At 34.8% G+C, this 24,318-nt stretch overlaps 4 protein-coding genes across 8 annotated transcripts; 3 read left to right on the plus strand and 1 right to left on the minus strand.

Annotated features, from left to right (window-relative positions):
• The first annotated feature begins 243 nt into the window (after positions 1 to 243).
• On the plus strand, positions 244 to 9,022 carry LOC140816164 (dihydrolipoyllysine-residue acetyltransferase component 1 of pyruvate dehydrogenase complex, mitochondrial-like). The gene is made up of 23 exons (XM_073175243.1): positions 244 to 434; positions 1,018 to 1,065; positions 1,734 to 1,785; positions 1,863 to 1,896; positions 2,694 to 2,743; positions 2,835 to 2,879; positions 3,040 to 3,113; positions 3,450 to 3,519; positions 3,849 to 4,037; positions 4,110 to 4,154; positions 4,270 to 4,343; positions 4,418 to 4,487; positions 4,582 to 4,977; positions 5,304 to 5,364; positions 5,448 to 5,492; positions 5,576 to 5,659; positions 6,762 to 6,838; positions 6,914 to 6,976; positions 7,555 to 7,625; positions 7,705 to 7,765; positions 8,008 to 8,068; positions 8,158 to 8,238; positions 8,717 to 9,022. The coding sequence occupies exons 1-23, from the start codon at positions 334 to 336 to the stop codon at positions 8,773 to 8,775; spliced, it is 1,911 nt and encodes a 636-aa protein (XP_073031344.1). The 5' UTR covers positions 244 to 333; the 3' UTR covers positions 8,776 to 9,022.
• A 719-nt stretch (positions 9,023 to 9,741) lies between these two features.
• On the plus strand, positions 9,742 to 13,444 carry LOC140816804 (mRNA cap guanine-N(7) methyltransferase 2). The gene is made up of 11 exons (XM_073176263.1): positions 9,742 to 9,944; positions 10,028 to 10,106; positions 10,289 to 10,383; positions 11,023 to 11,094; positions 11,181 to 11,290; positions 11,641 to 11,763; positions 11,861 to 11,953; positions 12,194 to 12,262; positions 12,654 to 12,742; positions 12,833 to 12,930; positions 13,155 to 13,444. Exons 1-11 carry the CDS (start codon positions 9,837 to 9,839, stop codon positions 13,293 to 13,295), a joined length of 1,077 nt encoding a protein of 358 aa, XP_073032364.1. The 5' UTR covers positions 9,742 to 9,836; the 3' UTR covers positions 13,296 to 13,444.
• Positions 13,445 to 13,623: 179 nt separating this feature from the next.
• On the minus strand, positions 13,624 to 17,039 carry LOC140816211 (uncharacterized). Of its 4 annotated transcripts, none has more exons than XM_073175313.1 (2): positions 16,774 to 17,039; positions 13,624 to 15,918 (listed from the first exon to the last, which is right to left on the minus strand). In XM_073175313.1, exon 2 carries the CDS (start codon positions 15,828 to 15,830, stop codon positions 14,088 to 14,090), a length of 1,743 nt encoding a protein of 580 aa, XP_073031414.1. In that variant the 5' UTR covers positions 15,831 to 15,918; positions 16,774 to 17,039; the 3' UTR covers positions 13,624 to 14,087. The 4 variants fall into 4 exon arrangements, with proteins under 4 accessions (XP_073031414.1, XP_073031413.1, XP_073031412.1 ...); XM_073175312.1 differs by having other exon boundaries at positions 13,624 to 15,962; XM_073175311.1 differs by having other exon boundaries at positions 13,624 to 16,012.
• A 3,180-nt stretch (positions 17,040 to 20,219) lies between these two features.
• Positions 20,220 to 24,076, plus strand: LOC140817178 (uncharacterized). 2 transcript variants are annotated; one of them, XM_073176810.1, is made up of 7 exons: positions 20,220 to 20,439; positions 20,961 to 21,599; positions 21,714 to 21,802; positions 22,047 to 22,146; positions 23,161 to 23,404; positions 23,533 to 23,644; positions 23,753 to 24,076. In XM_073176810.1, exons 1-5 carry the CDS (start codon positions 20,281 to 20,283, stop codon positions 23,326 to 23,328), a joined length of 1,155 nt encoding a protein of 384 aa, XP_073032911.1. In that variant the 5' UTR covers positions 20,220 to 20,280; the 3' UTR covers positions 23,329 to 23,404; positions 23,533 to 23,644; positions 23,753 to 24,076. The 2 variants fall into 2 exon arrangements, with proteins under 2 accessions (XP_073032911.1, XP_073032912.1); XM_073176811.1 differs by lacking the exon at positions 23,533 to 23,644.
• The last annotated feature ends 242 nt before the right edge of the window (positions 24,077 to 24,318 follow it).

The following is a 24,318-nucleotide window of genomic DNA, read 5'->3' on the forward strand; positions in this document are numbered from 1 at the left end:
ATCCTATCACAAAATACGACCCGTGAGACAGTCTCACACAAGTTTTTACCTAGAAAATTATAAAAGAAATGTTAATGTATCATAATATATCAAACTCGAATTATTGAGTTAAAGTTATATAAAGTATATGTTATTTACTATAAATAAATAAATATAATAATATTTTATTGAATATAAAAATTGTAGTTGTTAAGTTTTTTTTTCTAAAAAGAAAAAAATAGGGAAAGAGAGATGCAACTCTTTAAGTTGTCATGTACGTGAAATTACAATTTACAACTGCTAGCAGAAGAAATTGCAAGGAATCGAAGAAAGGCGAAGCACATCTGATGATCAATGGCATTATCCAGGCTTAGAAATCCGGCGATCTGCCGAGCTCCTTCTCTCTTCAGGGCTCGTTTCATCTCCTTTTCCTCTACTCACCCAATTCTGAATCGGTAACTTCTTCGTCTTTGTATATTTGGATAATTTAGCGCCTTTGTTTCAACGATCTTGTGAAGTTTTATCTGATTTAGAAATGAGCTATTTGTTTCGATATCCAATGTTCAAGTAGTCCTGGTGGCCGGATGAATGGTTAAAAAATCAAATAAATGCTGGTCTACTTGAGAAGTATGAAACAGGGAGACCTAGTGGTGGCTATGGCTACGACTACGGCTACGGCTAGGCAGTCTCTCTCTAAAGGAAAAAAGATAAAATTTTGCGTAGTATTGCCAGAAATGCAAGTTTCACACCTAGTACACGTTAAATATCCCATAGATCACATTCCTGGTCCGATACCTCTTTTCGAAGACATCACGGGCCACCTAGCTTGTCTTTTTAGTATTTGGTAAAGCTGGTGACCAACTAGTGTACTTTGCAAGGGTCCTTCACTATGTGATTTCTCTCTTCACTTAAAGTTGCGTGATGTAATTTCCTATGCCGGTGTTTGTAGTTATTTTGTGATTTTATTTTTAATGAATCTATAATCGATTTGATCTTTCTAAATTTTATCTCATTTTGAAACTACTGATGGCAATGCAGTTGTAGGGGGTTAAATCAAGGTATTGATGCCGATACCACTTACCCCAGGTTTGCATCTACAGACCTCTGATATTTATTTATTTTGGTCTCAATTGTTTATCAATAATCCAATCTATAACTTGTAAATTTTATTTATTAATAATTTTCCCTTTTCAAATAGGGTGATCTGATACCTTGAGTTTATTTTATTTTTTAAAAAAAAACAGCTGGTTGATAAGAACTATATTTTTCTTAATTGTTAATTATTGCAACTGGTGCACAACTGGATTCTTATGTTTCATTGGCATATTAACCATAAAACAAAATGTGATAAATTTATCATCTGGTGTGATAATCTACGACATCTAATTGTTTATCCCATGGTTAGTTCGCTATTTTCCCATGCCTATCTTGGCATACATTCAGCTAATCAGCACTTTGTTCCAACTAATCCAACAGGACTTCTGAGGTCTATCTCAGAGAGGCTTACTAGCATCAGAAGCTACAGTAATGAAAAGTTCTATATTAAAACAATTGGGTAGCTAAACCCCCCTTTTGCCCTAAACTTCCATCCATTACCCCGTCTACCCCTTAAATAGTGAAGTCGACTGGGGAATACGCTGTGATCGAACAGTTTTACAGTTTTGTTGGGTAGCATTGATCAAATAAATTGAACAACATCATATATATCTGTTGTATATGTGTTGTTCCTCTTCGCTCATGATGAAATTCAACAGGCCATCTTTTTCAGTGGGCAACAGGGTTCATGATATGTCTTCTGACCTTAAGGTTGGTTATAAAACTAGTACTTACATACATGTTTCATCTGCATGTTCTTTTTCTTATAATGTGAGGGAATTTCACAGCTACAAGTTGGTGTCAGATATTATTCATCGTCAGGTACTTTTTTATTTAGCATCAAATCTCGTCATATTTATTTTGCTTTGGATTTTTTTGGTGAGAAATGGCCTGTTTGCATTTTGATTAAATTATAATTTCATGTCAAATATATACTGTCCATATTGAGTATTTTTTATTCAGATTTTTATGTTCTTGAACTTTTTTAACTAATTACTTAGAGTTTTTTGATAACTGGAACACTTGGGATTGGCCCCAAAATTTATATTTGAACTTGAAAGGGAAAGATGTCTGTAGTTTCTTTTCTTCTCATGCTTCTTTTTGTATGTGTCTACAATCTACAAGTGTCTTTTTTTTTAGTTTCTTGTCTGTGAGCATGCAGACTTGCTTTATATTAAAAATATCCTTTTAAATGGTATTTTTGTGGTGCAAGTACATTTGGTATGTCTTGTCCCTTGATTGTTGACATACCAGAGTTTCAACTCTGTGCTGAAAGGTACAGATAATATTACGCCTTATGTATCTTGGCATTTCATCACATGCTTAAGATGGTCAACTTTAGGAGTGGTTGGACTTTCTCTAATAGCTGGCTCCCTTAAGATGTGGAAAAAAAAATGGAGATTAGGTAGCATCATGGTGATGAAGTGCAGAAAAGTTATTTGAAGCTCATCAAAGTCATTTAAGGGTGTGTATCTACATTAGTTAGTTGCACAGTACTTTGGGAGCCATAATCCTGTAAAACACGTAGAGGAAAGATGTCGGACTTGCTTGAGTTTTATTACTACTTGGTTTGAAATTTTTATGCGAGCAGTTCGGTAAGAAGTTTTGTTATTTTGCAGAGGTTCCTGATCATATTGTGCTTCAGATGCCTGCTTTGTCGCCTACAATGGTGAATTATAGCTGAGGCAGATAAAATTTAGTTTTTTACTTTTCATATGAAAATGTGTTGGCATTTTTAGATCTCATCCATGTTTTTTCAGAACCAAGGTAACATTTCAAAGTGGAGGAAGAAAGAGGGAGATAAGGTTAGTTTTATTAAGAAACTCTATCGGTAGGGACAGTTTGTTAATCTGAACTTATAATGTCGCACATATGTAATAAGAATGCTTTGATGAATGAAAGCTTTACTGTAGTTGGCATTCAAATAAATATAATTGAAATAACTTTGTTTTTATGATCCTACAGATAGAAGTGGGTGATGTGATTTGTGAAATAGAAACAGACAAAGCTACCCTGGAGTTTGAAAGTCTTGAAGAAGGGTAAATCAAATAATTTACTTTATTTTTTCCCTTGTGATAGGATGTTAATTCATGGCAACATGCTTTTGATATTAGATTTATTAATCTCAAGTATCTTATCTTGAAAATTCTCTTGGTCTAGCAACATGTATCAGGATTTTACAGACGACTGAGCATTATATATTTCTATTTTGCTGTTATATGCGTGTACTGTGAAACCTTTCTCATATGAACTGCTGTCAATTCTATTTTTGTTTGCATGTATTCTTATTATGGAAGTCATGTAGGATAGAATGTTTAACTGCTTTGTGAATATCATGGTTCTCTTGTGGTACAATGTTGGAAAATGACTTGCAGGTTTCTGGCTAAGATCCTGGTTCCTGAGGGCACAAAGGATGTTCCTGTGGGACAACCTATAGCAATTACAGTAAGTTTTTGACCTATTCTGTGCAGAATAGAATCGAAGCTTTTCATTCTCCCGTCTTTTTTCATAGTATTATTATTGCCGAGCTTAGCTCATCTAAAGAAGTTTATCAGCGTGGATCCTCTCTAATCCACGCCGGCAAAAGTCCAGCCCATCTCTGAAGTTTTGTTGCCAAACTTCTGGAGATGAAGATTCTTAATGGTCGAATACTCTTCCCTGACTCTTTCCTAAGATATAACTACACTTATATTCCCTATTTTCGTTGACAATTTTGATTTCTTATCAATGTCGTTGGCATCATCTAGTGTGATGAATTTGAGTTGGATGACTAGGTTGAGGATCCAGATGCTGTGGCGAATATTCCAGCAACTGTTAGTGGGTCAGAAGTTCAAGATAAAACATCTAGTGAACAAAATTTGAAACCTGGAGACAACAAACAGAAATCGAGCTCTGTTAACATCAGCCCTTCTGAACTTCCTCCTCACATTGTGCTTGAAATGCCAGCATTGTCACCAACCATGGTAGGAAGTCAAATGTCTATATATTGTATTGGTTTGCTCATCATTGCTGAAGAGGTTTTGTTTGCTTTACAGAACCAGGGCAATATTGTGAAATGGAGGAAAAAAGAAGGTGATAAGGTCAGTCTGCATTTTTATGGCGATGTATTAATTTCTCTGTGGGAAACTGTTTTACAGTTTATAATATTTACAAGCATCTGTTTTTCGGTTGCTTTTATACTTTTGCTCATTGCAGATCGAGGTTGGTGATGTTATTTGTGAAATAGAAACAGACAAAGCAACCCTCGAATTTGAAAGTCTTGAAGAAGGGTAATGAAAATGTTGACTTTTCTATGATCAAGTTAATTAATGATTTCATTTTCAGTTGACTGTGTTGGATGCAGGTTCCTGGCCAAAATATTGGTTGCAGAAGGGTCAAAAGATGTTGCTGTGGGTCAGCCTATTGCAGTAACTGTAAGTTCTATATTAGTGACCTTGGACTGATCTCTCCTATTTCCCTAAACATAAGCCCTGTATTATGTTTCTTATTGCTTAATCAATTGTCAAGGTTGAGGATCCAAATGATATTGAAGCTGTAAAGACATCTGGTACTGGTGGTTCTGGTGTCAAAGATGAAAAGCCTGTTCAAAAAAGTACTCCAAAGGACATAAAAATGCAGAAATTGAGTTTTAATAGGATTAGTCCTGCTGCAAAGTTACTAATTGCAGAGCATGGGCTGGATACATCATCAATAACAGCATCTGGTCCTCGTGGTACTTTGTTGAAGGGTGACGTTTTGGCTGCAATGAAATCTGGCAAAGGATCTGCCAAAATTTCTGAATCTGATAAGAGTTCTCCATCATCTACAACTCAACCTCAAACTTCTTCCTCGTCAGCAGGATCAAAATCCATCGTACAGCAGACAGATGCTTATGAAGATTTTCCAAATAGTCAAATTCGCAAGGTACTTACACAATTTATTTACTTTGATATTATGTGGCCTGTGGTTGGTGATTTTTAATTTTTCTGTCCAGGATCTAGTAAATGCTGTAAACATCCAAATTCTTGTTGCACGTTGTCATAAAATTTGATATTGTAAATAATTGAAAAAAATTCATGTGATAACCTCTACATAGCTTCATTTGAAAGCTTTTCTTTACATTTTTTTCTTCTAATCCTCATCATTTTGACAGATTGCATATGTAAATACTACTGCTACTACTACTAATTTTTATTTGTCACATTCTTTTGCTGATATCACAAAAACATGTTCTCTTCACTGTTATGCAGGTGATAGCAACACGCTTATTGGAATCTAAACAATCCACGCCCCATTTATATTTATCAACAGGTTTTGAACTTCCAAGATATATGTGCTTTCAACTTTATTTATTACATTACAATTGTGATGCTTACCTTTCATTGTTGCTTCAGATGTTATTCTGGATCCTCTTCTATCCTTCAGAAAGGAGCTTAAAGGTAGAGACTTCTGTCTCTTTTAGTCCTCTGCCTCGTGAAAGGCACCATTAGAGTTGAGTTATCTAATTTACAATGTGTTGCAGCAAAATATGATGTTAAAGTCTCAGTGAATGATATTGTCATCAAAGCGGTTGCAGTTGCTTTGAAAAACATACCAGAAGCAAATGGTATGATTTTTCATGTTTATAAACTGGTTTAAGTTTTAATCTGTTGTCTTCAAGAAAATTGTCAACTGAAACTTTGGCTACCACTGGCTGTAATGAAGCATTGTTAGTAGCCTTTAGCAATTTAAAATTTCTCTAAGCTTCTGCTAAAAAATAATTTGACAACGAAACCTTTTACCACTGCAAATCTATTAAAACAGTTCGCAATTGTGCTACTTCTAGTTTTCTTTTTTATGTCCCAAAGTGTCTGGTAGGCGCGGGGATGTGTGTTTGAGTTATATACCAAGCACGCTCTCTTTTGAAATCCTATTACCGGTGACTACCAATTTTATAGATATGAAACCCAATGTTAAGTAAGCAACAAACTGAGTTAATGAAATTGTGATTATGTTCAGCCATTAACTGGGCAATGCCAGTTCCGTAATGCATCCCCTTCTTCGAATTTGCATTGACCTACTAGATGCGATATCTTACAGGTTCAAGTTTGATTTAAGCTTTCATTTGCTTAAGTTTAAATAGCTCACTTATCTTTTGAACCTAAATTTTTTTCATGAGCATAAATCTGATTCATCTCCCATTCACCTATAAAACTTCTCCCATCACCCTTGTTCCCTTACCTCAATGGACTAAGAGTAGATACACAAAAAAATAGAGTGCCTGATGGTTGCATAATTTTAAATTGTGAGCTCATATGACAATGATGATTGAACAAAGAAAATATATGTTGCACTCTCTTTTTTAATGTCTGCCAGCTGCCTCTCTCATCATAGGTCAACACATCAATTGTTCTGTCGATTGTTGTCATCACTGACACAAACCCTCCAAAAGTCATCTTTAAAAAAATGGTCTAGTTTAGTCTTAATTTGAGTTAGTTTGGATTTAATAATATATTAAATTAGGATTAAATATCGATTATGAATCAATTTGTTATTCTATTGATATAACTATACAAGTTTGAGTAATTGAGCAAGGATGTGGATGTGAATAAACTTCAACTATTTTGTTTCTTGGTGTGCAAGGGTAAATGCCTATCTTTAAAAATTGAGTATGTTCTTTTATTGTTCTACTTTTAGTCCACATATCAGATTATGTGCTCAACATGCAGCTTACTGGGATGCTGGGAAAGGTGAAATAATTTTACGTGATTCAATTGATATCTCTATTGCAGTAGCTACAGAGAAGGTAATCTGTGCAACATCATTCTCTTTTTTCTCTATTATGGAAACCTTGGTCTCATTATCTTTTCACGATATCCAGGGCTTGATGACTCCAATCATTAGGAATGCTGATCAAAAGTCTATATCATCCATTTCCTCAGAGGTATGTCGAAACAAGTTTGAAGGTGTTTCAATTTCATGTGCCACTGAAAGGATGACTTGCTGCAATTGGTCTAGATGGCATCATTTTGCTTTTTGAAGGATAAGATTACATTGAATCAGACGGATACTGTCAATTTGTGTTGTTTATGATGCTGTACTTCAAGGTTCAGTTGTTTGATATTGTTCAGTTACTCTTATCAGATTCAAGTAAATTCTCTCAGCATTTTGCTTTGTGTTAAACTGATTGGTCATTTCTAATAGATGTTTACCCCAAGATTTAGGTAATAATTTTGCAACTGCTTACTCTTCCTACTTTTGTTCTACGAGATTCATTCATATAGTTTCTCCTCTTATGAACATGCATTTTTACAACTTGCTGATGAGGTGGGGAGTTGGAGTTGAGGATTCATTGATTTTTTTTAACTTTCATGGCTTTCACATGATTAAATTTACAATATTCATAAATTCTAGATCTTTAGGTATTAAATGTCTCGCCATCCAATTAAATACTTTAATTTGTGATTTTATTGTTTTCCTATACTACATAACCCTTTTCTCTGTTTTTAATTGTGTCTAAAGGTCAAAGAACTTGCTGAAAAAGCAAGAACAGGAAAGCTTAAGCCCAATGAGTTTCAAGGTGGCACTTTCAGGTGGCTTCATCTTATCCTTATTCATATGGCCATTTTTTGTTTCTTTCTTTCTTGATTTTGTTTTCCCTTCTTCACGCAGCATCTCAAATTTGGGGATGTATCCTGTAGATAACTTTTGCGCGATCATAAACCCTCCACAGGTTCTCCCTCTCCCTCCCTCTCTCTCTCTCTCTCCCTCTCTCTCTCAGACACACACATCCCTCTGCACACACGCGTGTCCTGGCAATCACAGAGAAACTTGCCTTAACTATAAGCCCAAATAAGAATGATGTCAATCAGATCGGAAATTTGGGACTAAAAGTTTATATATCTCTCCCGTTAGCTCTCGGTATTATCAAAAAATGTCAGCGCTGGTGTAACTTGACTAATTTCCTTCTTAAAGGCTGGCATTCTTGCTGTCGGTAGGGGCAATCAAGTTGTTGAACCCGTTATTGGAGATGATGGTAATCTGTCTGTATGTTAATGTCCAGCATGTGCTATTTTAACTTACCATCAATGGCTGACTTTGAATTTCAATTTTCTTCACTTTCAGGGACCGAGAAGCCTGCTGTTGTGACAAAAATGAACCTAACATTGTCTGCTGACCATCGTATTTTTGATGGAAAAGTTGGAGGTGCTTTAATTAGAGCGGATAAAATTTCATTTTATTTTGTGATATGCCTTGTTTTGTTTCCCTGCTTAAAAGTTTTAAATATCAGCTGGATATCTCCTGGGAGCCTTGCTCTCCTCACCTATTCTCTTCCTTCATTAGGTGAACCCCCCCTCCCCCAAATTCTTCAAATCTCTTTCCCGACCATGCATATTAAAAACACTATAAAGGTTAGCACTAGGTAAAATATGAATATTTTGGTGCATTTAAGTAGCTTTGAAATAGATTGCAATGCCTTCCATTCTCCAAGAAAATGCCAAAACACTCTGAATTAATCACGTGTAATCATTCGTTGAGGAACATTTTTCTTTTTCATCTAATGGCCGCTCGAGTACTGGCCAAAAGTGTAACTTCAACGCAGTTGTCATTTATAATTCTGTTCTGATTTATTTGTTCTGAACTCCAAGGGAATTGGCTTATTGCAAATAATCTGTTTTTACAGGCACCTTCCTGACAGAACTACGATCGAATTTCAGCGATATTAGAAGACTTCTTTTGTGATGGACTCCACGTTCTCTCTACACAACGGAACATTTTTAACAAAGTTCAAGATCGTATTATTATTGTTGTGCCATTTTTCTTTACCCAAGATTTTATTTTGATTCAGAAGGTCCCATTTTTGGAGACTTGCTGCTCTAGAAGAATAATAAAGTGAAATTTTGTTCCCGAGTTTTTTTTGTTCAACAAAGCCCAAAACTCAAAATGTATCGGCTGTCAATAAATAACAACGATCACAGAATATGTTGTTTCTGCAAGTATCTTTGTGTGATCATATATATATATATATATATATATAGTTTTGATATGTTGGTTGTTCACTTAAACATATTTAAATTTTACATCCGATAGATAAGTGATATCTCATTGATGGACATAAGGATATATACGATAGGTGGACACAATTGATAAACAAGTATCAAATTTTTTAATTTTTTATTTTAATTCTATGATTTTAAATATTACTAATTTGTTTTATATAAAGATTACAATAAATCAAATATAACCAAAGATTATATCGAACGCTTGCTTAATTAAAAGAATATTACCATTTAATTTGTTTTATATAAAGATTACATTAAATCAAAGACAACCAAATATTATATCGAATGCGTGCTTAATTAAAGTAAATCTTTTTTACCGATAATGAAAATAAATATATACTAATCAAATGTGAATACTTTTAAAATTTTCTTTATAATAATAATTACCTCAAATATGTTCTCAAATTTTCTTAAATTTAGCAAGCTGTAAAATTTTATTAGTAAAGGGTATATTTACCAAAAAAAAATTATCGATTTTAGAAACGTTGATTATTAATTATGAGAGAACAAACCAAAATTCATATAAATTTTCCAAACCAAAATTCATATAATCTTTACATAGAATATTTTGTTGAAATACGTCATAAATACCCTCTAAGAAATTGTCGCAGTAACATGTAATTCACCAAATAAAATTAACAAACAAATAAACAATAAAAGTCACTGAACAATTTCCATTCCGGCAATTTATTTACTTTCCATTGCAAAAGCCTTCAATGTTGGGGTTTTAGGGAACGTACGATGATGAATTCCTTTCAAACCCATCGTCCCACCGAATCAGCTCACCACCGCCTAATCGAGTTCGCTAAAGTAGCTCTGATAAACATTTTCGTCTCCCCTTATGCAACTGTATGCTTCTTTCCAATCATGGATTTGATTGTTTTCTTGATTTTTAAATGTTTATGTTCCATTTCATTTGGGCAATATGGTAGGTGTGTGATTTGTTTTGTGGAGATGTGCCCGATGAGGAGAAGTGGGATGATGCTCAAATCGGTCACTACATTGGCATTGGTAACTTTGAAATTCTTTCTTTTGTTTTTTGCTTGTGTTGGTTGTATTTGAGCTGCTCGTGTAAATGATTGACTAAGCTAACTCTTGTTATTCACGCGCTTGTGTAATTGCTTTTTGTTAATTTTGTTTGGATGTGCTTGGTGATGACGATTCCTGTGTAAGACGTGGGATTTCTTTGGCAGATGTGGTGACAACTGGAGTGAGTGGAGTGAGGGAAGCGTGGGAGAGTCGACGCAAGACTTACACCTTTGAGTTTCTGGAGCTTGATCCTTGTGTAGTGAGATTCTGGCCCCGTCTCCGTAGTATTTTTCGTTTTTACTCACTGATTCAGTGATTCTTATTGAATGTATATGTCCGGAAATGCTTACCACACAGTTGTGCTTGTGATATTACTCGTATTAGTATGCCCACGTGTAAATTACTTCATGATTGATTCTAGTTTGTGATGATCAGGACTAAGCAGACAAGTAGTGGTATTCTTTTATTGGGTAACAGTTATTTTTCTAATTGTTCCTTTGTTGGTAAAAGAAGGAATAGGTGAATAGTTTACCCTCTTCCGAGGATCTTGTTACTAGGCGTCAGAACCTTAAGTAAATCCTTTTAAAGTGTTACGATTATGGCTATATGTGCTGCTTTGTTAGAATGCCTACTTCTCAAACTACAAACTGTTTTCTTCTTTTTCCTTTCTCCATCTACACAGTGCGCGAAATCTGTTCGATTTGCTTTTAGATTACTGAGCCTCTTTCATATTTGTCAATCATTATGCCGACTGAGATAAAAGGATGAAGGACCTGAATACTCTGACTATGTTAGTTGCCACTTGCCAGCATATCATTGTTTCCTTGGCTTCTTTATCATTATTTGATTATTATGTGCCACTTATTTTTCTTTGATTTTGATCCCATGCTTTGTGTAGGGAGATGTAGAGTTGCACTGGAAGGACAAGGAAAAGCAGGCTGATATTGTTTTCTGCATGCAGCATTTACCGGTAGGACTCTGTCCAATAGTGTTTCTCAATGTCTCCGCATCCTTAGAGAAACTGAAAACATTAACTTCATACCTGAATGGTGGCAGTTATGTTTTGAAACAGAGGAGAAAGTGAGAAGATTGATGCACAATGTCTCATCTTTGTTGAGACCGGGAGGTTATTTCCTTGGTTTAACTCCTGATTCATCTACTATATGGTATGGATAAAATTTTTGAAATTTATTATTTTGTTTCATAGACATTTTGTTTTTGTCGTTGTTGTTGATCCTGATGTTGGCCTTTCTCGAAATTTTCCCCCATGATAGTAGCAAGTAGTTCTCTTGTCTATTTGGCACCAACCCCCTCAAACAGTTTCATAACTCCATTTTTTTTTGTATTTCATCAAGGAACGGAGTGGAGGAAAAATGGCGTGTGAAAATCAGCATCTTCATAGAAATTGTTCTTGAGAATTGATCTACACAATATATTATACCTTGTTCACAAGAAGGGTCTAAACTTTCGAACTTTTGCGGTGTTCTGCACTAATGTGTGTCATGTGGATTTTCAGGGCTAAATACCAGAAAAATGTTGAAGCGTACCACAATAAGAGTGGTGGCTTGAAGCCCAACATTTTTCCCAACTGCATTCGATCTGAGAGCTATATGATCACTTTTGAAGTTGAGGAAGAGAAGTATATTTCCAATATATGACCTTCTCATGCTTTCCTTTTCTTTCAAATCTTTTTGTGACATTTTATTGTCTCTAATGTATGTTCAGCTGATTTCCAGATTCCCATTTTTCGGTAAAAAATACCAGTTGAAATTTGCAAATGATGTCTCCATGGAGACTCATTGTTTAGTCCATTTCCCAAGCTTGATCAGGTTAATTTTCTGTTAAGATTTAAAACATATATCTCTTATGAATGTTGACTTTGTTGATTTATTGTGCAAAATTGGTTTCAATCTTCTCTGATAAATATATGCTTAGTTACTTGAGTTCTTAATGTTTTGGACTGGCGTGTCTGCAAACTGACATATAATCAACTATCATGTCCTGAAAATGCTTATTTACCAGTTTATCTATGATATTTCTTGTTTTAGTGTTGATAATTTTGATGACAGGTTGGCTAGAGAGGCTGGTCTTGAGTATGTAGAGATACAAAACCTGACTGAATTTTATGAGGACAACAAGTAACATATTTATCTTCAACTTTGTTATCTTTGTTTTGTTTCTCTAAGTTCATGTATGGTTATGGAAGGTCAACAAAAGCAGGAAGTGACTCACAATTTTGACTAATATGGATTGCATTTATTCTGTGGGATTATTGATATGTTAGTATAAGTTTGAATATCAAGTGCTTGTAAAACACAGATATTTCTTGTGGCTAAGCAAATCTAGGATGTTTAACGAGGAAGGATGAAAATATGCCTGGATTCTTTTCTTGTATTTTTATTATCTTTACTTCTGGCTTGAAGTTCTCCAAGCAGATATTCTATCTCTAGTTTCGAAACTATGAGTTGAATTCTCTTGGATGTATTACTTTGGTTAGATGACTAACGTCACCTTGACTTGGCTTGTCAGAGCACAATTGGCAGGGTTGTTAATGGATTCTGGTCCAAACCTTATGGATCCAAGGGGAAGGCTTCTTCCCAGATCATATGACATTTTGGGTGATTGTATCGCTCCACACTAGATTATTACCTCAGAAGTGAGCTTTCTATTTTTTCTTGGAACTCATTTGTTTAATCCTCCATTTACAGGTCTCTATACCACATTCATCTTTCAAAAGCCTGATCCAGATATCGCCCCTCCTCTCATGACTCCGCTGTTGGAAGATGGAAACCACAATCCGGATGAGGCGAGTTTCTAACATTAAGAATTATATTAATAGTGGCTCTCAGCAGTAATTTTTTGTAGCTATCAAGGATTATCAATTCATGCACCTTTAACTTTCATTTTAGCAAATATTTGCTAAAAAATGGCTTCTTCTAGTTAAGCATTGACCTGAAATATTTTGATGCATACTATGGATAGCCAGATTTTTCTTTTTCATGCTTACAATGGTTATTTTTAATGGCGTAGAGAGACTGGCAAGGGATTGGTTGGCGAGAGGAAGAAAAGATTGTGCAGACTGAGCCAACTTCAGGACTGGGCAAGATTTCCGAGCAGAAAGGCATTCTCGGTCCTGGTCCAGCAGAGTTGCGTTTTCCAGAGGCACTATGAATATACTTTACAAGAAGAAAACAAGTTTTCATGTCGTTGCAACACATTGGGGATGTTCCCATGCGCTTCTTGTATACTTACATTTTATGTACATTATTATGTAACTCGCCGACTTTATATATTTAGGGCCTCGATTTAACCCATTTTCGTATGCTCTTCGCATTTTCTTTATATATTTAGGGCCTCGATTTAACCCATTTAACCCAGTTCAATTAAATAATAAGCCAGTTAAATCACCTAGTTGCAATCTATATCGTATAGAATATCAACTCCAATGGATGTTGTATTCTTGTTCAAAGAAGAGTAACCACAAATATGGACAACAGTGGTCATAAATATCATCACTAATAAAAAGCCACGAAATTTAGATTTTTAATTATGTCCCGATAAAAAATGTTCTTGTCAAAGTAGAAAATTTCAAGCCAAACAGCAAGGAGCATGACATCTTTTAATTTGATGAGAAGCTTCTGAGATTGGAAAACCACACCTTTACCAGGATAAGATTTTCACGATTAAGATTGACAATTTACACACTTAAAGTGTAAATAATGGTTATCGATGACCATAAAACGGCATCGAACCTTAAACCAAACCTGTAACCAGGAAAATGATGTGATCCAACGACTGTGGGAGTGAGGATATGCCTTCTTGACATCAAAGAATCCGACAAGTAGTTTTCACCAAAGACTCGCGTTTCGACATTAAGTGTGATCCTTCGGTAAAATGCTAAGCAATATGAAAGTGATGAAGCTATGAATCCATGTATTCTTCGACCTTTCTGGCACTAGCAAACTAAGATAGTGAATTTGCATTGATTTCTCGACCAAACCTCCATATATAGTTCAGTCCAACAAGAAGCTCGATTATGGCTGTTTCTGTCTTTTCTTGATTCGCAAAGAAAAGGGTTTGAACTAGAAGCACATTTGTTCTGGAAACTAAACTCTGGTGCTCAATGCTCCGCTCTGATTGCCATCTTATCATGTTATGAGCAAGTGGGACTAGCCATTCAAGTGTTGCTGACATTGCATTGATCCACTCTCCCGCAAGAACCATATCATACACTGATGAAGTCAGGATATTGGCAAACGGCTTTAGTTTCGCCCTTAGGGAAGCTCTGATACTTGAAGGTAGCATGCTGTATAAATCATCTCTTGCATCATTGCCAACCAAATGAGGAGACGCCACTAATTTCTCGATAAATATGATAACATTTGCATAGTGAAGAGCTAAGGCAGCAGCACCGAGAGTTTCGGGAGGAGGCGCATCCAACAGCTTCTTCTTAGGACCAAGTAATTGGTTTCCTTGACTCGAGTTGCCATAAGTATGCTCTGCTCTGTTGGAATCCTTAGTTCTGCTTAAAAATCCGGAATAGACATTCCCAGAGAAATCTTTTGTGGGAGTACAATTCTCACTGACCATGCCCCTCGTAAAAGGCATCGAGGTGGTTAGCAGATCAGATTGCTGACGTGGAATCTTCTCCTTTACGTTCTGAGATTTATCACGAAATTGCCACAGTCGGATTGCCTTTCGCAGATGGCCGGTTTTCGTTGTCAACCTCGCAAGGGGCCCCGAATAGAAGCTAGCACCATTAAGTGATCCAGGAATCGGGCTTGACGTGTTCACAGAATTTCGAAGAGGTCCTGAGTGGAAATTGCCAATATCGCTTGGTCTTGAAATTGGACCCGAAAAAAATATCATCTTGCCCACCAAGCCAGAAGAATACCTCGGAACACAATTTTCAGATGGGTAAACTGATGATTGTGCGAATACAATGGAGTGGCTCTTTCTGCTGTTACTTAAATCTATAAGTCCAGAATCTTTAATCCCCAAGTCAGTCACGTCGTTAGCTCCAAACGCATGCCCAATCCTACCATATATAGTAAATACAGATCTTGCTAGAAGAAGAACTGTGTAATCAAAAGTTCGATTCCAAAGAGAATTATCCTTAAGATGCCTCACCTCTTGTCGCTTCCAAGCAACCTTTTTTTCATATTCGACCAAGATTATGCTATCTGCGTTATCACTTCCCATCATTCTTCGTAAACTTTGTTCAAAATCGGCAAGTGTCTCCATTTCTTGAAACAAATTATTATTCACGATTGTAAACCGTTTCAATTTCTTGGCTTTCCTATCCATCTTCTTCCACGAATATTGCCAACCATAGGTATCAGTAGACAAGTTAATCAAATCATTAAAGGCTTGCTCAAAACTCTTTAACAAGGGATCACTACATTTCTTTGATAGTCTTGCAACAGCTCTTGCAACATTCGCCAAGTTGTCGGTCATTTCTGCACGTATCATCTTCCCAATATAATCATCGTTTTCTGAGACAAGCTTCTTGATACCTGTGGAATTTGATATTTCCTCCTTCAACCTCGCGATTTGCTTCTCGGTCAATGATTGCCAGAGATGAAGCAGCTTAGAAATCAAACTCGCGGCTTCAAAAGCCAGAACCCCGATATGCAACTTCCCAGCATGAAAGTCGCGCTTTTTCGAATGCTTCCATAAACTACGAACCCATGATTCAGCAACCATTTCTAGTGATGTCACGAGTTTGCAACAATTTATGATCTCAAAATCAAACTTCGCGACTAACTTTCTGGACTCTGAAGTAAAAGAGAAACTGTGCAAAAACAGAAGCTGCTTAAAACCAGTTCAATCATGTTCCTGTAAAGATTGACATGAAACAAATGACAGTTCATCAAAATGACTCTTATCTGCACATCAGATAACAGCAAGGTGAATGGAAAATACTCAAGATCAACTATATTCATGAAATAAAAAAATGCACCGAGAATTTAAAATAAAAAAAAAATATTTAAATCGAATGATCTGCAATTCTATCAAGATCTGACACTCATTTTAACTTGACCGGAGATATATAATCAGAAAACGAAACAACATAAGACTTTGTTAATCAGAAAATAATCTTCTTCCTAAGATTCCTACTTTCTTCTATACTTTCGCCTTTTCATTTGGTAATCCGAAGATCCCGTGAAAGCATGTGAATGAGAAAGCAACTTTAAATTTGAAGAACTTATACACGTTATAAAGCGAACTAAGTGTCACAAACTCGATCGATAAATTAGTTTACACTTAAAATTCGATATCCCACAACCACAGAATAATTAGAGATTCTTTAAAAAAATCACTAAAGACAGAAAAGCATAAACAATCCCAGATCAAATCAGTAAGAAGAATCAAACCATATCGGGTTAAATAAAAACCAAAAAATAAAATAAAAATCTTTCAAATATCAAATGAAAAAGAACAGTTCACAACTTGCTTAAACTGCTGCCAACTTCAAAATCTTCTGAACAAACTATTTTCCTTTGCTTATTCACAGCTCGACAAGAACTATAAAAGTATAAAAAACTAAAATTTCCGTCATAAAACCAGGAGATACCAAGAACAAGACACAGTAAACTCAAGCAGGAAAAAAAAGGAAGAAAGGTAAAAACCCATATCAGAAACTCACTAATTATCTGCAAGAAACAAAAATTAGACCGTCTCTACCAGGAAAAAACGGGAGGCGTGTATTTTCTAGTGAAGAGAGTGACAACTTGGGAAAATATGAAAGGGAAAGTCACATGCAAGAAATCAGCAGAAAAATAAAAATTGGCGAGAGTTGAGAAACCGAGTGGAATTTATGGGAACATTTATTGCATTACAGCGCCAGCACCCTCAGCTTTCTCTTCCTTTCGTAATTCCCCTCAACACTCGAGATTTAACGCCTTTTCTTTCTAGCTTTTTTCTAACTTTTTTGTATGCATATCAAAATTTAAGGTGTGTTTTAAATTATAATAACTAGAAAATAACGAGGTTATTATTTATTATAATTATATAAAGTAAAATTAGTGTTCAAAATTGTTTAAAATATTAAGTGATAAATAAATTATGGAATGCAAAATAATACTAAAAAAACAAATATGATCTGCCTCAATAATGCGTCTCCACAGTAAATACTAATGATTAGTTTGTATTCATATTGCGGGAGTAAATTTGTTTTGTGTCACGGGTCGTATTTCGTGAAAGAAATCTCTTATTTGGATCGTCCATCAAAAAATAGTATTTTAATGCTAAGAGTATTAATTTTTATTGTGAATAGCGATATGGTTGACTCATCTCATAGATAAAGATTCGTGAGACCATTTCACAAAGAACATACTCTTGTTTTTAATATTGATAAAATTGGTGAGATTTTTCTTTAATTTTTAATTAATTGGGATGAGTAATAAATTTTTATAGCTTGATTATAAAATCAATCAATCCGGTTATTATCCATACACAGTAGAGTTTTTTTTTTTAAAAAATGAAAAGTTCCATTAATCAAACTTGAATACCACGATCGTGGTTGATGACATTACAAATAATATCAGGAGAATGATACGTAATAAAAGGATTTGCTAAGGATATTGTCGCTCGTGACAATGTTTGAGCCGTCATATTTGCTTGTCTTCGCACATGTTGAATTTTGAAAGAAATATGAGCTTCTAACAACTAACAGCAGCCACAGATAATCGATCCAAACTCTGTGTAGTCTACATTCTTTGATGTTATTGTATTCACCACCGTCTGTGAGTCAGATTCAAATATAACATCATGGAGTTCTAAGGAAGATGTCCATTGCCCTACACAGTAGAGTTAACAACACAAATTTGATTTCTTTTTTTTTTTTTTGTATTCGTTATTGTCATTAGGCAAAAACTTGTGTGAGCGGTCTCACAGGTTGTATTGATGAGACGGATATCTTATTTGGGTCACCCATGAAAAAGTATTAATTTTTATGCTAAGAGTATTATATTTTATTGTAAATATGGGTAGGGTTGACCCGTCTCCGGATTATAAACCCGTGAGACGGTCTCAAATGAGACTAACTCTTGTCATTAAATATGACAAGTGTTTTCAACAACTTAAAAATATGTAAGATTATCTAATTAGTAAAATTTTGTGATATAAATATTTTATGAGGAGTCTCATGTGAGAACCGTCTCACGGGTATAATCCGTGAGAGGGTCAACCCATTACCCATATTCACCAATAAAAGTATACTCCTAGCATAAAAGAATTTATCATGATAAATATAGACAATGAGATCGTCCACGGTGTATCAATTTTTTGATAAATAAATGCTGAGTTTTTTTTTTTTACATTATCCTATTTACTGCTTTTTCCCCATATAGTTGCGCGACAATATGCCTCAAAATTGACTTATAATTCAATCAATTATGAAGATAGTTTCTTTTGGCCCACTGATAATCGCAGTGAATGACCTTTTGGCTTTTGATGCAAATTGCGACCGAGTGCGTCATAAATAAGGGGCGGAGGTAGCTGTTCTTGTATCCGGGCTTTAGCTCAGGCGGTCCAAATTTTTTAAAAAATTTTATAGGTAAATTTTTGTATAATTTTGGATAAATTTGATATTAGTCTGGGTAGATCAATTTAAAATATTAAAAGATGTTAGAGTTTAAAATTCTAGCCCGAGTAGCGTTAGATTCTTAGCTCCGCCGTCGTAATGATCCATCGTCATACACACTTGCCCATTATCTCAAATATATAGATTTTTTTAAAAAAATTATTTTTCAGCTATCTCAAATATATAATCTAAATTTTAATTTTTATTAACCTTATTATTTTTTGTTTTAACTAATATATTCCTATTAATGAAGTATTGGGAAACGTAAAATCATTTTTTGAATGAATTAAATAAGAGTAAAATACGAATTTTTTTTCTAAAATTTGCTTCTCCAATGATTTTTTTTAAAGATGTCAAAATTGTTAGTACAAAATTCATGCGAAGGAGTCATAAGTTTTTTTATCCATAAAATGATTTATAGGATGTACAAATATTATTTTTATCGATATGATATAAATAAACGATAAAAATGTGTGTGAGACGATCTCAGGAAGCGTATTTTGTGAGACACATATCTTATTTGGGTCATCCATGGAAAAATATTATTTTTTATGCTAAAAATATTATATTTTATTTGAAATATCGGTAAGATTGACCCGTCTCACAGATAAAGATTCGTGATACCGTCTCACAAAAGATCTATTCTAAATAAATATATGTATAAATTCAATTTATTTTAAATTTAATCAGATATTTGTGATATAATCATTTGACCGGTGCCTATCCTAAAGAAAATTGAAACTCCATTTTTTAGGTTTTTTATTTTATTTTTCAATGCAATGGAATTAATTATTACAGGTGAGGGATACAGCTGCCTGCACAAGTCACGCTAGTCAATGCACTCGTGAGTTTGTATTTCAAACTTTTCTTTGGAAGAAAGAACAGCATTCAGTTAACTCCAGGGAGGGGATGGGTCCATCTCCGTTCTCAAATTTCATTTCTATCCTTCTATCCGTCTTGATCTCAATTTTTTTAAGTTTGGAGAATCCTCCAACTCGAAACCGCATGGAACGAGTTCGAGGATTTTCTGAACCAAAACTCATATATTATCTATTATTATTAATAACAATTGTAATATTATTAATATTAATATTAATATACATATAAAGCTTAATAATACTAATATTATTAATAATATTTTTTTAAGAATGAAGATAATATCTATATCCTTGTTTCGGGTTTTTCCGCTGGTCTTCAAATCTGTGGAGAAAATTATCATTCCTAATGAACTGTCCATATATTCCAAATACTATAAATTATTTTATGAATGGATCATTTTAAATTTAAAATATTCCAGATTGAATTATAACAAAATATTTCATTAGAGATATTCTTTTTGCTCTGTGGAGTGAAAAGTCTAAGAAAAAGTACAAATACAAATCCAACCCTAAGCCCGATTTTTCCAAAGCCCACCAAACCCTATTAGCATACGTAAAATGACAGAAAAACCATGGCATACCTCTCAAATACCAAATCTAGCCTCAGTATCTTCAAAGTTAAAACCCATGTTGTAGACTGAAGTGAAGAAAGCCAGAAACCGCCTTGCTCATTCGCTCGCAGCCTTCAGAAATGGGAAGAAGCGATGATTCGATAAGCAGAAGAAGGAACAAAAAGAGCAGAAAAATGCAAGAAGACAAGAAAGATTCATCCTCAAAGGTTTCTGCTCGCCTGGCCGCTATTATCGCATCCAAAAACCGCCGCAAATCAGGCAAACGCCGCCTCTGCCAGGTGACTTGAGATTGTGAAGACCTGTCTACGTTAATTGTTTGTTTTTTTTACGGTTTATCTTGTTTCATTGATGGTGGATTTCTGTCATCTAAAGTTAATTGTCATCTCGAAGTAAAGATTTGGCCTTTTTTTCTTCTTGCAGTAGAACCATGGATTGAAAATTAGTCGTTTTTTGTTATGATTTTTCTCTGCTAGAAACGAGTTTGGTTAGAAGTGTTTGCTTTGATGCGTGGATGCAATCAGGTGCTGATTGGCTTCACATATTTTCGGATTTCTCGAATTTTCAAAATTGCCTTTGATGTAAAAAAAATTAAGTCTCCCTATTGATTAATTTTTTTGTCCGGCGTTGATGTAGTTGATTCTGAATCTGTTATTCGGACCCTAATATTTGTTTGACGTGTATTATAATTAACTTTTGTTGTAGCACTGGTTAACCATTAAGTTACTGATGATACACCATTAATGTGACTACTGTTCATGATTCTTAGTATCCTGTTTTTCTTTTATTGCTTCTTTTGCAGGGTATGTGCTTTAGCCTTCCATCTCCCGAGGACCCTTTTATTGATAACCATGGGAAAATTGATCGTACGAAAAAAAGGAAGAGAAGTTCTAAAGAAAATGGGAAGCCTGGGGAGAAGAAAGGCAGAGTGCTAGAGAAAGCGACCCGATGCAGGGATGATTCTCATGTAGATCCCCAAGAGCATGAAATGTATAGTGGACACTCAGAATCTGTTGAGCCTTTTAGTTTTATGGGTCCAGAAATTGCGATCAATGTGGGGAAACCAACTTGCCAGATCATTAATAGGAACAAGCTCAACCATGCTCAGACACAAAACCATTTTGAAAACAAAACTGAGTGCCCATCGAAATTTTTGATTACATGCCTGAATTCAATTCAGACTGCTTTGGAGAATGGTGAAGGTTATGTTAGTGAAGGAGACAAACCTTTCTTTGCCAATGCGTGGGGAATTGAGTTCTGGAATTGTTATTCCAACAGAAAAGATGTTCTTGAAACTGATAGAGCTGATTCCACAATGGAGCAAATTGCTTGGATCGCATCAACAGCTGCTGATACCATTTCAATGAAGGAGAAAGAGGGGCTATCATTTGCTAGTCCTTTTCTTCTATATCTCGTTCCATCACGAGAGAAAGCTTCTAAGGTTTGCCCGCTACAATAAGCATTTTTTGATCAACCGTACCACTGGTCTTATAGATATGTTGAGTCTCACAATTGACTCATTGGCTTACCTGTCTTCCTGTTTCATGACACTCAGGTGCGTGAAGTATGCAAGCCTTTGAAGGCCCTTGGAATACATACTGTGAGTCTTCATTCTGGTGCTTCCATTGATCATCAAGTTAATGGGTTAGCACCTCCCTTCAATCTTGTTCATATGATATAACTTTGTCAGTGATTGAAAAATATAACTGAAAGCGAGGCAAATATTGGATTTTCATGTGGGAGGTGTGATGGTTCAACCCTCAAATTTTGTGTATCACAATCTTTCTTTTCTACCTTGCTTTTAGAAGTTAAAGTAATCACATGCATATTGTTGCTTTGTTTCTCTGTTTAAATGTTGATCTTTCACTTTTCCCGCCTTTTCTGACAGTTTGAAGATCTGTGAACCGGAATTCATTGTCTCTACACCGGAGAGACTTTTGGAGCTTCTTACCCTGAAGGCTTTCGACACATCTGGGGTTTCTCTACTGGTAATTTTATATTGAACTTTTTCATTCCCCAATGAAACATTCATTCTTTTCCATCTGATATGGTATTCTGTGCATTCTCTTTTCTTTTAGTAGTAATTTTACAAGACAATTAAAATATAGAAAACACTGATGTAAAAGAAATACAAAAATCCCTGAATAGAGAATTCCCGAGAAATAGAATCCACCCCAATATCTGTAATTTGATGAGTGAACGCTGCACTGCTCTTATGAAAGTGTTTATATTTTCTAGCGAGGGCACATAAGTTGAGTGTATCAGCAATTGCACATTAAACCCCTAGCCAAAGCATTAAGAGTTAGAGGGTGTGCAATGGAAACTAATTGCTAAAAAATGATTAAATCGATTTAGTTTTCACCACACCAGACCGATCAATATCTTTATGAAAAACACTTAACTGAACTGATTTAAATCAGTTGTTTCAGTTGATCAACCAAGATAACCGATTTTTCCTTCGAAAACAAAATAATGGATGAGTCAAATGAACTAACTTTTTTAATATAAATAAATGGCGATGTATTGAAAGCCGTAACTTGTGAAATAAATAATCATAAAAATAAAGTAGACCTATTCAAAATTATTATAATAACTTGATGTCAAAATAGGTGAACTTAAATAAAAACATTTCTACAACGTATTAAAAAAATGTTAATTTTTACAAGTTTGGCTGGTTTGGTTTAACAAGTCTTTAAAAAAAATAATACTAAACCAATTAAACCGATATGTTTTAATATTAAAGCCCAATCATCAATCACCTAATAAGTGTAATCGAACTTCTGATATATAAAGAATCGGTATATTATTGGTGCAACAAAAATTTTGACTGCCCGTATTTGAAAGTCTAATTTCAACCTTTTATGTTATCACTCCATAGTAGTAGTCATTTAATTTCTCCAAGGCATTGATCTTCGATATATTGTTGAGATGTGTTTACTTCTTTATAACAGCTTAATATCTAAGTCGCCATCTTTTTGTTCTGATTTTGACCATGATTGTAGGTTATTGATGGGCTAGAATACCCTTTTAATGGCGCATACTTTGATGCAATCAAGTCCATGAGACAACTCATATCTGGAAATCCAAAGAACGTAGTGTTCTCTGATTGCTTGAAAAACTCGTCTGCATCTGTGGTGCAAAAACTGTCGAAAGGATCCGTCTGCAGATGATTTATTTGGTGCATATGTTGCCTGTTGAAGCGCATCCATAATCTACAAGACTTATTTAGTGAATATAATTGAAAAGGTATATGTTTGTTCTGTCGTTGAAATCATACTTGGTAACTATATATCATGGGAAATTACTTTCAACATATGTGCTTACTCTGAGACTGACTCTCAACCTAGCACCACCTTTTTTTTATTTTTTGGTAGGGTCCTGAAGTAAATTGATGAACATGTGTTTTAAGGCTTTTCGGCAAGCAGTTGAAGGAAAATTTTGATCATGTCTTCGAAGTTTTGCTCAAGCATTATCGACTCTTCGCCTGTATTTAACTTTTCTAAACCAAATGTTACACTTGGTTATTACCCTCATACCATCTAATTCAATAAATATTTTAGTACTGACATCTTACCTCCTCTATGTATGCTGCAGGCTTTTGAATTTATGAGTAGATCAAATAGCGATAAACTCTCCCGACTCTCTATGGCCAACTACATTTTGATCGGCTTGTTGGATCATTGGGATAAACATCGTTTCAATTATTGTTACTGCATATCGGCTGTCAAATGAGGTGATAGTCTCTCCTTTCGATCTCGGACTGCTCTTACTTCCACCATACAGACAATGCAACGTTGCTCCATTAAAGCTCAAGAATTGAGCTTAGTCCCAGCATGTCTCCGTTGTGTGTTCGTATTGTTTTCCATGCAACTTATATTCATTTTATGTGACCCTTAAAATTTACATTCTGTTCGTTAATTTCTCTCTTATTTTTTACTTCTTATATAATAGGATCTAATAACTAAATGAATTTTTTGGATTTAGTTGAATTATGTTAAATTTCATAAATGTATTAATTGTTTTGACAAAAAATTCCACTTTTAGGGTATATTGTACTAAAAATTTAATTGTAGGGTACAAATACCAAAATCCTGTGGTAAAGGAGTGTGATATACTAATTACATTATTTTAAAACATATTTATAAACGTTTTTTTGCTTG

This window comes from Primulina eburnea, chromosome 16 (assembly GCF_022965805.1).
Source record: "Primulina eburnea isolate SZY01 chromosome 16, ASM2296580v1, whole genome shotgun sequence".
In the NCBI taxonomy this organism is placed as follows: domain Eukaryota; kingdom Viridiplantae; phylum Streptophyta; class Magnoliopsida; order Lamiales; family Gesneriaceae; genus Primulina; species Primulina eburnea.

Excerpts from the sequence above, each read along its gene's own strand:
- LOC140816164 (XM_073175243.1), top strand. The coding sequence starts at position 334 with ATGGCATTATCCAGGCTTAGAAATCCGGCGATCTGCCGAGCTCCTTCT. Across the intron at positions 4,488-4,581 it reads GTCAGCCTATTGCAGTAACT|GTTGAGGATCCAAATGATAT; the intron begins GTAAGTTCTATA and ends TCAATTGTCAAG. Across the intron at positions 8,069-8,157 it reads ACCCGTTATTGGAGATGATG|GGACCGAGAAGCCTGCTGTT; the intron begins GTAATCTGTCTG and ends CTTCACTTTCAG.
- LOC140816804 (XM_073176263.1), top strand. The coding sequence starts at position 9,837 with ATGATGAATTCCTTTCAAACCCATCGTCCCACCGAATCAGCTCACCAC. Across the intron at positions 10,107-10,288 it reads CGGTCACTACATTGGCATTG|ATGTGGTGACAACTGGAGTG; the intron begins GTAACTTTGAAA and ends TTTCTTTGGCAG. Across the intron at positions 11,291-11,640 it reads CCTGATTCATCTACTATATG|GGCTAAATACCAGAAAAATG; the intron begins GTATGGATAAAA and ends GTGGATTTTCAG.
- LOC140816211 (XM_073175313.1), bottom strand. The coding sequence starts at position 15,830 with ATGGTTGCTGAATCATGGGTTCGTAGTTTATGGAAGCATTCGAAAAAG.
- LOC140817178 (XM_073176810.1), top strand. The coding sequence starts at position 20,281 with ATGGGAAGAAGCGATGATTCGATAAGCAGAAGAAGGAACAAAAAGAGC. Across the intron at positions 21,803-22,046 it reads ATTGATCATCAAGTTAATGG|TTTGAAGATCTGTGAACCGG; the intron begins GTTAGCACCTCC and ends CTTTTCTGACAG. Across the intron at positions 22,147-23,160 it reads CATCTGGGGTTTCTCTACTG|GTTATTGATGGGCTAGAATA; the intron begins GTAATTTTATAT and ends CCATGATTGTAG.